We start from the raw sequence: 12,736 nt of genomic DNA, 5'->3' as shown, positions 1-12,736 counted from the left end.
GTATTTAATTTTTTCCCAATGTTTACATTTAATCACTGCTGCACTTTTAATGGAAATGACATCAGAGCTGTACAAAAGGACATTGGTTTTGTGTACACTGTATACAAACGTTCTCAAATCCATATCTAGCAAGGATAATTCAGATTGTTGCTTATGTTTTTGATGTTTAAATTTAATGTTTTGAAAATTATCTGTGCTCAAAATCAAAACAGAACCTAATTGAGAAATGTTATCTGTGCAAATAATCAGCCTGCTTAATAGTCTCTTTATTAGAAGTAAACAGGTTATATGCTAAAGGTGCTGAAAAGCACCAAAAATCAAATCAACGGTGAAGAAAATTGATTAATCAAAACCAATTATTACGTTTTTACTGCCCCATAAAATTGTTTTTAATCAAATCTATATGTCTCTAATGCATCTGGGAAACCATTTATTTGTATATTCAAAGTAATACCATTAAAAGGTGTATTAAAAAAAAAAAAAACGAAAAAACAACAATTACACAAGCCAAAGAATTTTATAAAAAATTTTTCCCCTGCCAACATGTTTGTATAAGCATAAGTGTACGATACAGAAAATTAAAAATAAAAAATTCTTTAAACATCGAGGTAAAAAAAACCCAACAGTGCTTTGTTTAAGTATGCCACTGGATCTAAAATACAGAACAATAAAAGATTAGAGGAACCCAATTAGAATTTGATATTTACATTAAGCATCTATTTCTTTGCTGATCTCCCCCGTCTGGTTTTTGGCGGCGCTCCCTCAGCAACCTTCGCTCCTCGCCGCGCTCTCTTGGCCGGCTGTGCCTTGAGGTCATCTGAGAGATTCTCCTCTTCAGTGTTGTTGGCCTCCTTTGCTCCATCGTTGCTGCTAGCATCCGCCTGGTCTGTTGATTTTGACCTCCTGCCCCGAACCGACTTCACTGGTGTAACTTTTTGAATTTCACAAACTTCCATCTCTGAATTGAACCGGACTGATTTTTTGGTCGTCTTTGGGTCGACGTCTTTAGCCTTTACGTTTTCGGACGGCTCACCATTGGTCTCCACTGCCTTTTTGTCGTCTTTGGGCTTTGTCGCAGCTCGTCTCCCTCTTTTTACTGGCAAGACTGGTTCTGGAGCAGGTTCTGATGCCTGTGATGAGGATTCTTCAGCGGGTTCCTCTGGAGGCAGGGCGGCTCCCCGACGGCCCCTCTCAGCAGGGACAGTTTCTGAAAACTCGTTTTTACGCCCTCTTGCCCTGCCGCACTGTGGAGATGGAGCAGAAGCTTCTGGAAGAGGATTGTCAGCAGGGATGATTTCCTGAGTTGTTTCTGCTGCTTTTCTGCCCCGCTTTGGCTTTTCGCTAACATCACTGTGGGGCTCTGTGGACTTCACAGGGGTTTCAGTGACAGGATCTGGTTTTGTTTTTCGCCCTCCTCTTCGTTTACTCGCTGAATCGGCTTTAGGAGTTTGTTCTTGCTCGGGATTTCTTGTTCTCTGTGATTTTTTCGGCGGCTCCTGGAAGTCAGAGGTCTCCTCTGGAGTCACCTTCTCATTAGGACTTTCTGCCTCCTCTTCCTGCACAGCATTTCTTGCCCTTTTAGCCCTCAGAGGCAGAGTCTGGCGCTTGTTCTCCACAGGGAGCGCAGTATCGTCTTCCACCTCAGTTGGATCGTCAGCTTTATTTTTTCTTCCAATCCTCGTTTTACCAACAGAAGAAACGGTTTGCGAAGTTTCAGAATCCGCTGCAGGACATGCATCTCTCACCGACTCGCTGGGCGTCACTTTAGTTTTTCTCCCTCTGAGCGGCTTGGTGGTCGTTTCCTGTGCAGGAGTTACTTCCTCTTTTGAAGTCTCATTGGAGTTCTCCGAGGTCAGGTCAGCGACGGCTTCAGTGGAATTCTCAGCTGGCTGATCAGCATCTTGAGGCTTTGCATTTCTGGTTCTTGTGGATTGTTTAACAGCAGGGGGCGCTGTTGCTTCCACTTTCCTTCCTCTTCTTCCTCTGACTGGAGCGACCACAGGCTCATCTGAATGCTCCTCTGGTTCTGGCGCTTTCTCAGCATCAGCCGGTTTAGATCTCGTGCCTCTGACGGGTTTCTTCACACCAGCTTTGGGATCTTCCTTCTCCTGATCCGGTGCAGAAGTTACTTCCACTTTCCTTCCTCTTCTTCCTCTGAGAGGAGCGACCACAGGTTCGTCTGAATGCCCTGTGGGTTCTGGTGCGCTCTCAGCATCCATCGGTTTAGCTCTTCTGCCTCTGACAGGTTTCTTCACACCAGCTTCGGGATCTTCCTTCTCCTGATCCGGTAGCTTCAGAGTTTCAGGCAACTGGATGACCGTTTCCACGGCAATGTTTTCACTCTCATCTGCTTCTGGAAACAAAAACAAAGTTTGGTTTAGAGAGACCATCACACCACGACTAACCGAACAGGTAGAGAAGGTTAAAACAGAAAGTAAATGACTTGAAACAGGACCCACTTTCAGGAAGGTTCTGCTGCAGCGGTGCTGCTTCTTCTTCAGGTTCTTTAACTCTTCTCCCACGTTTTGGCTTCAGCACAGGCTCCTCCACAGGCGCTTTGCTGTCGACATCAGTTGCTGGGTTTGGATCAATCATGGGTTCCTCCTCAAACGCGTTCTGTTCCAGTTCGGCGGACACCTCTTGAGTTTTTCGGACATTTCTCCCTCTTCTTGGCTTAGCAGCAACCTTGGCAGGCTCTGGGCAGCTCTCCTCCACACTGGTTTGGCTGCCTTCAGCATTCCTGCCTCTTGTGGTGTGTCTAACAGCAGGTGGCGCTGCAGCCTCAGCTTTCTTTCCTCTTCTTCCTCTAGCTGGAACAGACACAGTGATGGCATCTTGAGAAGGTTCTGTTACCTCTTTGATTTCCTCCACTGGTTTTGTCCTTCTGGAGCGAGCAGATTTCTTCTCTGAGGCGCAGGTGGAAGTCGTAAAACTCTCGGTGACGCTGACAGCAGAAGGCTCCACCCCAGGCTGCTGTGGGATACTTCCTGCATCACCCTCAGGGCGTGTTTCCACAGCACCTGATGCCTGAACGAATGGAAAAGAAAGTGATCATTTAAGCTCAATTTACAAAATGTTTGATTTGAGCATTTTTCTTAATCACCTCAGTTTTTACCTCAGTTGTCTGCTGCTCTGTCAGGTCCACCGCCGGCTCTTCCATGAGCTCCTGAAGCCCCTCAAAGTCTTCCACCGGAGGATTTCCTCTTGCTCTTGGTGATTTCATCAGCCTTTTGAGGCCAAAGTTGTCTTCAACAGGTTTACCTTTCTGTTTGGGAGTCCTCTTGACTCTCTTCACTTCAACCACATCTTCAAGTGGAGCACTCTTCCCTTCAGGCAGCTTTATCATACTCTCCACGGCGATAAGACCCAGCATCTGGGGCTGCTGGGTCGGCGTCTGGAGAAGCTCCTTAACACCTTCTAAGCTGATCTCACCCGACCTTCTTGCTCTTGGTGTCTTCAGGAGTTTTCCTCTCAAGTCTTCTATAGGTTCTGCTTTTTGTTTTGGAGTCTTGAAGATTCGTTTGACCCCAGTTAGACACTCCTGCTGCTCTGCTTTCTGTTTAGGAGTTACCAGAAGTTTTCCTCTGATGTCCTCTAAAGGTTCAGCTTTCTGTTTGGGAGTCTTCATGACCCTCTTGACTCCAGTAAGACACTCCTGTTGCTCAGGCTTCTGTTTGGGAGTTTTTAGGAGTTTTCCTCTCAGATCCTCAATGGGCTCAGCCTTCAATTTGGGCGTCTTCGTGGTCCTCTTGATTCCAGAGAGGCGCTCTGGTAATTCTGGGTTTTGTTGGGGAGTTTTAACAGATGGCGGTTCAGACTCTGAGCTAAATTCCAAGGCAGGGGTGTTGCTAACAAAACTGGATTCTTGATCTGCAGCAAGAAGGCGCTCGACTGCCTCGCTGTTGTATCTTAAACTCTTGACTGTAGACGCTACGCTCAGCGGAGACACCATCATCTCATCTGTAAGGCAGTTATGTTTATATATTTTAATGTCTCTTGTCATAAACACTGCAGCTTGTTTTTCCACATGAAATGACTGGAATTGAATTCCACTTGAACACATTACCTGGTTCCTCCGGGGTTTTTAACACAGACGGTTCCATCATAGAAGATCTTGCTGGGGTCCTCTTGGCACTCCTGTTACTGACCAAAGACCTTCTTCTCCTCTCATTTATTGGCGTTTTGAACATCTCAGGAAGCCCTGAGATTCAAAGAATTAAACATGCATCTAAAAAACTGCAATCCAGAATCACATAGATCGTGCTCTTTTTTTGCAGCAGGGAAAGCTTCAACTACCTGTCAGGTCTTCGTCCATTTTCATGTCCCGCTTGGAAAACGCAGCATTCATGACCACTTTTGGTGCAGCTCCAGTTGGAGGAGCAAAGGCTCTTTGGTGAGCTCTACCTACGACGATGGTGGCAGGGGATTCTGCATGGCCAGTGCTTGCGTGTCCTTTCAGTTTTCTGGCAGGTGTCTAAGATTGCAAGAAAAACACACAAAAAAAAACTTTAGCCATTCTGTGTTGCGAGGAAACTCCCACTTCAGGGTTTTTATAGTTGTTCTCGTTCGCATGTAAATGGCTGGATGGGGAGTGAGGCGCTTCAGAGTCATTAAACCTGATAAAGCGCAACATAATAACAGCCCATTAATAATTAATATATGAAACAGATTCAATCAACAGAAGAGCTAACCTGCAGTTTGGACATCACTTTCTTCATTGGTTTTTGTTTGATCTTCTTCTCAGTTGGAGCAACAACCGAAGTCTTGGTTTGTCCAAATTTAACAACATTTGCCCAGGAACTTGGAACCACTATGAAATCGAAAAAAAGGGAACAAATGTGAACATTTAGTTCAAACTGTCACAGCAGACAAAATATGCTTCTTTGATATCAGTTTGTACAAAAAAGGATATTTTTTTTTTTATATAAACATAAAGTACTTCAGCATTGACCTCACCTTTTATCGATGCACGGGAAATGCCGCTTCTTCGCTGGAGGACCTTTAATGCACTCTTGCTAACACTTGGAGTCTTTCTTGTGCTCTTCATGCTTTTCCTCCTCAGCGGTATTTTTGGGGTAACAGTAACTGAAGCAGGTTGTTTAATTAATTCTGCAGCAGGAGAGGGAGTCTTGATACGTGAAATAGAGAAGCGACCTTGGACAGACCGGCTTTGGATTTCTGAATTAAATGGTGTTTTAGCTGGAGTCTCAGCCTTGGGTGAAGCAGACCTGGATTTTGGGGTCTTTAGAGCTGGAGTCTCAGCCTTGGGTGAAGCGGACCTGGGTTTTGGGGTCTTCGGAGCTGGAGTCTCAGCCTTGGGCGAAGCAGACCTGGATTTTGGGGTCTTCTGAGCTGGAGTCTCAACCTTGGGTGAAGCAGACCTGGATTTTGGGGTCTTCTGAGCTGGAGTCTCAACCTTTGGCGAAGCGGACCTGGACTTCGGGGTCTTCGGAGCTGGAGTCTCAGCCTTGGGTGAAGCGGACCTGGGTTTTGGGGTCTTCGGAGCTGGAGTCTCAGCCTTGGGTGAAGCAGACCTGGATTTTGGGGTCTTCTGAGCTGGAGTCTCAACCTTTGGCGAAGCGGACCTGGACTTCGGGGTCTTCGGAGCTGGAGTCTCAGCCTTGGGTGAAGCGGACCTGGATTTTGGGGTCTTCTGAGCTGGAGTCTCAACCTTTGGCGAAGCGGACCTGGACTTCGGGGTCTTCGGAGCTGGAGTCTCAGCCTTGGGTGAAGCGGACCTGGATTTTGGGGTCTTCTGAGCTGGAGTCTCAACCTTTGGCGAAGCGGACCTGGACTTCGGGGTCTTCGGAGCTGGAGTCTCAGCCTTGGGTGAAGCGGACCTGGATTTCGGGGTCTTCTGAGCTGGAGTCTCAACCTTTGGCGAAGCGGACCTAGACTTCGGGGTCTTCGGAGCTGGAGTCTCAGCCTTAGGAGAGGAAGCCCTGGACTTCGGGGTCTTCTGAGCTGGAGTCTCAGCCTTAGGAGAGGAAGCCCTGGACTTCGGGGTCTTCTGAGCTGGAGTCTCAGCCTTAGGAGAGGAAGCCCTGGACTTCGGGGTCTTCTGAGCTGGAGTCTCAGCCTTAGGAGAGGAAGCCCTGGACTTCGGGGTCTTCTGAGCTGGAGTCTCAGCCTTAGGAGAGGAAGCCCTGGACTTCGGGGTCTTCTGAGCTGGAGTCTCAGCCTTTGGCGAAGCGGACCTAGACTTCGGGGTCTTCGGAGCTGGAGTCTCAGCCTTAGGAGAGGAAGCCCTGGACTTCGGGGTCTTCTGAGCTGGAGTCTCAGCCTTAGGAGAGGAAGCCCTGGACTTCGGGGTCTTCTGAGCTGGAGTCTCAGCCTTAGGAGAGGAAGCCCTGGACTTCGGGGTCTTCTGAGCTGGAGTCTCAGCCTTGGGTGAAGCGGACCTGGATTTTGGGGTCTCAGCCTTGGGTGAAGCGGACCTGGATTTTGGGGTCTCAGCCTTGGGTGAAGCGGACCTGGATTTTGGGGTCTCAGCCTTGGGTGAAGCGGACCTGGATTTTGGGGTCTCAGCCTTGGGTGAAGCGGACCTGGATTTTGGGGTCTCAGCCTTGGGTGAAGCGGACCTGGATTTTGGGGTCTCAGCCTTGGGTGAAGCGGACCTGGATTTTGGGGTCTCAGCCTTGGGTGAAGCGGACCTGGATTTTGGGGTCTCAGCCTTGGGTGAAGCGGACCTGGACTTCGGGGTCTTCTGAGCTGGAGTCTCAGCCTTGGGTGAAGCGGACCTGGATTTTGGGGTCTCAGCCTTGGGTGAAGCGGACCTGGATTTTGGGGTCTCAGCCTTGGGTGAAGCGGACCTGGACTTCGGGGTCTTGGGAGACATTTTTCCAGGAGAAGTTGCTTTGGGTGATGTAGACTTGGACTTTGGAGACTTCTTAGCAGGTGAAGGAGACTTTGATTTTGGCAGCGCCTTTCCAGGCGAAGCATTCTTTTTTAAACCAGACTTAGGGGAAGGATTCCTTTGCCCCTGTGAAAAAGAACAAGATGTAATTATATGGCCTACAGCAACAACGTAAATAAATCAAACCTTTCACTCACCTTTAGCAACCCAATAGCCGAGGCTCTTCTAAGGAGGGACTGTTTTGGTTTATAAAGAGACAAGCTTCTCCTTGGAGCCGCTCCTTTGCGCAGCGGGGAGTCAGGAGGAAGGCGTTTGTCAAATAACTCTGGGCTAAGATGACCCCCAAAGGAAACGCGTTTTCTTTTCATATTTGACATAGGGAGGTCTTTTCCAAGCTCGTCGCTCTTGCGTTTTTTGGCCACTTTCACTGGGAAAGACAGAAAAACTACAGTTAATATGAATGCAAAGTGAACACCAAACTAATAATGATTTTTTTTTTAAACCTTTTTCAGCAGATCCTAAGTTTTTAGGAGACTTCTTCGGGGTTTTTTCCTTTTTGTATGTAATAACAGCTTGCCCTTCTGCCTTTGTGGACAAAGGAGACTTTGATGTTGTAGCTGTAATTTGCTCAATGGCCTCTGCGGCTGTGAACCTCTGAGGAGTTACACTGCGTCTCAGCTTTGAAGCAGGTCCAGACTTTGAATCTTCTTGCACTATGTTTCCAGACCCCTCAAAGGAAGGAGACTGGAAGATCTTCCCCAACTTCTTGACAGATTCAGGCGTTTTAGCAACTTTAGCTGTTGGATCTGCTGGGAGTTTAACTTCTTTCTGGGGAGTACCAACTGGCCCTGGTCTGGGGGTATAAAACTTAGAAGACGGTGTCTGGGCAGCACTGACAGAAGACTTCTGAGGGGTCTTGAGATCCAGAGATTTTTTGGCCATTTGACACAGCTCACCGAATGGTGAGTTTGTTCCATCTTTCTGGGACTCCATTTCCAACGTTTTCTCCAAAGATCTCTGTATGTTGTCATAGTTGGCACCATCTTTAAGATGAGGGCCTTAAATGTAAAGACAAAAAAAACAAAAGAAGCATTGAACACCTTAAAATTAAGTTTATTTTTGCCTCAATTTACCAAATAAAAGTATCAAAGATGATCTGTATTAAAAAAAGAATTATGTTTTTTTAATACCAAATATAATCATTTCAATTTTTCCTCTCTTTGTTTCATGAAACAAGTCCAAAATGTCAGGTATTACTTTAAAAAGCTAGTTTCTATTTCAGTAATCCCTTTTGGAAGTTAACAAAATGTTTATATCTAGCCGTTTTACTTAAAGAGCCTGTTCAGTTTAGAGTAGATGCAGAAACACAAGGTGATGTGTTTATGTCATTCTGAGCCAAGAATACCCAACGAAAATATTGGAATAAAAGAAATTTTGCAGATTCAAATTTTTCAAAATCTACTCTTCGGCACCAGCTTATCTCAAATAAATTTTTTTTTTTAAACTTGCTTAGTCACTTTCTGTAATTATTCTACAACATATAAATCTGCTGATTCCAGGCTTTTAGCTCGCCACATGTACAGCCATACCCTGTACACACTTTTAAAAAAGAAAAAAGGAGACATTGTACAGCCCGTCTCCTGTCCCCCACGGAAACTTTGCTCAAATGTTGAAAATGTTCAGATCCGGTCTTCGCCGGGCCGCCATGTTGCATCCCCCTCATAATCTCGCGATTAACTGGCATCCCGCCAGAGTCGCATTCCTATTGGTCATACGTTGGCGTGACGCAGCACAGAGAGGCGCTGTTTGCAAACAGTTAAGCTTGAAACTTTAAAAAGTTTATGAAAAATCATCGAAGGCCTGGAGGTTCTTTTGGACAGCACTGTCTGTTAGTGATGGGTTCATGAGGCGTCATTGAGTGTTATGAAATAGTTGCAAACTGTTAATACTGTGTCACTAAATACTGACACCTGCTGGACATTTATAATTCCTACAGGCAGCCTCTTTCACAGACTGACCTGATACAAATTTGATGACCTATAATATGATTTAAGCAATTGTTTGCTATAAAATAGCATTTCATATCTACAGTTTGAAGTGAAAATATGTTTGATATTTTTTAGAAATAATTCAGAAAAGTGAACATACAACGGGAAAGATTTAAGTGTACTTGTGAAAAAGGATGTTTGTGGACAACAGGGTTTATACAGTAAGGAGGAACTCTAATTTAATGCTTTTTAATGCTCTTAGAAATTATTTTAATGCCATCAATAAGCACTTATATATATATATATATATATATATAAAAACATGGCCAAATCCTTTGTAATCTTTACCATCGACAGACTGCAGCCATGTCCAAAATTCTCGTTTTCCAGCCACTTATGTTAAAATTATAATTTTCTCATTCTCTAGCTCTTTCTGTGCCTCGAGTTTCTGTTCCACACATATGGCTTTAGGATCAACCAGAAGCAGTTCCACGCAAACATGTGGAACCAGTTAAATTGTTCATAAAGCATTTTAAATGCCATGATAATCACATTTAATGAATTTTAATGCCAATTAAGGCCTTAATTTAAAAAATAATAATTTAATGACCTTTAATGGTTTCTAATGACATGCAGAAACCCTGGACAAGGATTTATTAAAAATATTTTCAGCATAACTGAGAAGATGTTTGTGAATTTGGGGGAAATAAAGAAAGGATAAAGGGGAGAACCACAGAGACAGCAATCTCCAGCTTCTTCAAAAACAATCCAAGAGTGAAATTAAAGTTGAACTAGATACTGTTTTATGCGATTGAAAGAGTTAAATTTAAACTCTGTCAGTTAATTATTCCAAGCCCAGCAGGGAGTTTAGCCCAAATCAGTCACCCCACGCCTGTTGTTCCCTATGAGGAAGGACAGTTGTCATTTAACCCTACGTAGCTCACGCCTCCGCACCATGCAAAGCCTGAAGTTATGGTACACTAAGGTCTACACCCTATGAAATATTCCTAAATAAAAGCACAGCTTCTTCCCATCATGTTCAGAAATAAAACATCTTCAACAAAAAAACAGAAGGGGTCCAGTTGGCTTCATCCTGGATGACTGAAGGCTAGAACCCTACAGAAAATTGTGTCAGTCGAAGTCGTGGCGTTTAGCGCTCATTGAAAGTCTATGGGGATGATCACACCCGATATGAATTACTGCGGGGCGCTGCCTAGCTCTGACTGAACCCAGGTCCATTTTAGTCGGACTACGGAGCAGTTACACGGCAATTCATGAGTCTGACAGGAAGAGAGAAACGGTTATAAAGTAAAACACAACCGCTTTTGGGGGAATACATGGGATTAAAAAAGAAAGAAAAACTCACACTATCTGTTCTGGTTTGCAATGCTGCACAGACTCGTTAAGTGGGGCTTTACTTTATAGAAGGCACCAGTTTTTATCGTAACTTTCATAATCGGTCCAAGAAAATGTGGGAATTTGTTTAAATCCATGTATCGCACAGAGACAGAAGGGAAAAAATCTGATCGTTTCCAAGTACGGAGACGTTTAGTTTACTCTATAAACCCTGGAACTCAACGCTATTTCCGACATTTAGAATTAAAAAGCTTCCGGATGGAAAGCGAAACGTCCTCAAACTTGGAAACAAAGTCGAGTGGATTGGTTTTTTTTTTAAGGTTTTTGGAATGACTATGACTCGGATGACTCAGAATCTGCACCATCAATGTAGAATGACCACTTAATAAGTTACCTGTAGAAATCCTTTTTTGTCCCCCATCAGCTGCGACACTGTCGGATCTTTGCTGATCTTGAAGAACCTAAACAAAAGTTTCATCATTAGAACATAACTTGTTTAAAATGTCTTTACTGCAGGATAATGTTGCCTATAAATGGCTAAATTACCTTAAGAGTTTCAGACTTGGGTCCAGGAGTAGCCCTCTTCCTTGGCGTTGCTGTGTGCGCGTACTCGAACCTGAAACAATGTTAAAATGTCCGAAAATACATAAATACAGCATGAAGATATTAAGTCCTGCATTTCCACAGAGATACGCACTAGAAGAGAATTTGGTTGCCAATCACATATTTCTAATGCATCAGTGAATGTGCATTGATCTAGCACTATGTTGTCTTCCATTAAATCCTTTTGTTTGTAAATAACCACTGCTGCTTTAATCATGGGATAATGAAGTCCTGAAACAAAAAGGTTGCAATATTGATGAAGAGGCTTCATTTACCGCTTACCTGAAAGAACGGTCAACAATTGTTATCATATCGCCATGCTTCAAGCGTTCAGACTGATGCAGAGTCTCTCCGTTGATGCGTGTCGGATTGACTGAGCTCAAATTGGTCAAAATAATCTGTGGAAGACCAACAACAATCTTGTTAACAGGCAGCTGAAGCATCGAACATGTGATAAATACCTGGTCTATATGTTTGCATGGGAAGTTACCTCTTTATTTTCATTTAAGTCGATTCTGCAGTGTTCCTTCGAAACCTCAGGAACCTGGATACGAATGTCACATTCAGGCTTCCTGTAGGATCAGCAGGAAACATGTCAAACATTGAGAGAATGTCTTCATGCTGGAGTGCAAAAAAGAACCATTTAAAATCCCTCTTTTTTAATTAAAGATTTACGTTATCACATAAACCTGATTGTATATTTGTTCAACACAATTATAGGGAGAAAATAAGTTTTTTCCAGAACTTCGACTCAAATCTAAATACAGAAATCTCTTTGATTTAGAGATGATGTCAGCAGTACAGAGATTTAAAAAGGTAGCTTCCTAAAAACCGAAATTAAAAGGAAGAATTGAAGACAAAACAGATGAGAGGCTGAACAGATTTACAGCACATTGGATCAAAGATGAATGGAAGGAGGAAGTGGACAGGTGATGAACAGCTGGATGGTTGATCATATGAGAAATGGTTGGGTGATGAACACAGAGATAAACAGGCTGGCAGGTTTGGGATAAAAGGAAGGATGTGTGAGAACTTTACAGAAAAATATACAGAATAAAGTCTAATAATCATTTACCCAGACTCATCATGGTTTTTACCCTTTTATGAGAACATATGTTGCAGTTTCATTTAGGAAAAAACATAAAACAAAGAATTAAAGATGTATTTTCTTTGTTACCTTCCAAACAAGCAGGATGCAGTCAGAGGAAACTCTGTCCCATCAGCTCCGCTCCTCTTAATAACCACTATTTTTCCATGCAAAGGCATTTTCCCAAAGTTACCTGAGGATTTTAAAGAAACGTTTGTCAGAAAGGCGAAGATGTGATCGGCCTCTTTCAGCATAATTCAGCCAAAGGAAGCTGCTGTAACAGACCCGCGTTAAAAAAAAAAAAAACACTGTGCGAACAATTCCCACGTGCCATGTGGACAAAAGTGAGGTTTTGTGGCCTTAAGCTAGCGACAAGATCCAGATATAGATATGCTAATAATGATAAAAGACAATGTATCTCCATGCCCGCACAGATATCAGTAACAATTTGTAAAATAGTACCGAGTTAAAGGTGTCTAACTTTTCTCAGAAATCACACAGCAGCAGAAATAAAAATCACACAAATTACCGGTACACGTCTTACCTGAAGCTCCGTTTAAAAATCCCTCCGACTTTCTTCTATCCATAAACATGAAACAGCCTAAAAGTACAAAATCTTAACTTTAAAATGGCATCATAATCAGACAAACAGCAGGACTAACCATCCGACCCGACGACTCTTTAACGTAAACTATAGCGCTCAGAGCTCCGCTCTGTGTGCTCCTCCGCAATGGTGCTGCTGTATCCCTCCGCAAATGTACAGAAACGCAGAAACATATCCCCGTTAACTCAATGTTGTTTTTATATCATTCTACGCGTTCTATATTGTTGTAATTTAACAGTGTG

The 12,736-nt window shown here is 43.8% G+C and overlaps 1 protein-coding gene across 6 annotated transcripts; it reads right to left on the bottom strand.

Annotated features, from left to right (window-relative positions):
- Window positions 1-498: 498 nt before the first annotated feature.
- mki67 (marker of proliferation Ki-67) lies at window positions 499-12,603 on the bottom strand. Of its 6 annotated transcripts, none has more exons than XM_038296797.1 (17): window positions 12,435-12,603; window positions 11,981-12,083; window positions 11,294-11,375; window positions 11,086-11,201; window positions 10,747-10,816; window positions 10,595-10,661; window positions 7,360-7,914; window positions 7,054-7,283; window positions 6,813-6,982; window positions 6,674-6,740; window positions 4,957-5,824; window positions 4,692-4,810; window positions 4,297-4,474; window positions 4,067-4,201; window positions 3,116-3,960; window positions 2,460-3,027; window positions 499-2,353 (listed from the first exon to the last, which is right to left on the bottom strand). In XM_038296797.1, the coding sequence occupies exons 1-17, from the start codon at window positions 12,481-12,483 to the stop codon at window positions 717-719; spliced, it is 5,859 nt and encodes a 1,952-aa protein (XP_038152725.1). In that variant the 5' UTR covers window positions 12,484-12,603; the 3' UTR covers window positions 499-716. The 6 variants fall into 6 exon arrangements, with proteins under 6 accessions (XP_038152725.1, XP_038152724.1, XP_038152722.1 ...); XM_038296796.1 differs by having other exon boundaries at window positions 4,957-5,840; window positions 6,690-6,740; XM_038296794.1 differs by having other exon boundaries at window positions 6,674-6,982.
- Window positions 12,604-12,736: the final 133 nt, after the last annotated feature.

This window comes from Cyprinodon tularosa, unplaced genomic scaffold (assembly GCF_016077235.1).
Source record: "Cyprinodon tularosa strain WSP-4 unplaced genomic scaffold, ASM1607723v1 ctg377, whole genome shotgun sequence".
Taxonomy (NCBI): domain Eukaryota; kingdom Metazoa; phylum Chordata; class Actinopteri; order Cyprinodontiformes; family Cyprinodontidae; genus Cyprinodon; species Cyprinodon tularosa.
The sequence above is the reverse complement of the archived record's forward strand: the minus strand, read 5'-3'. Positions and strand labels throughout refer to the sequence as shown.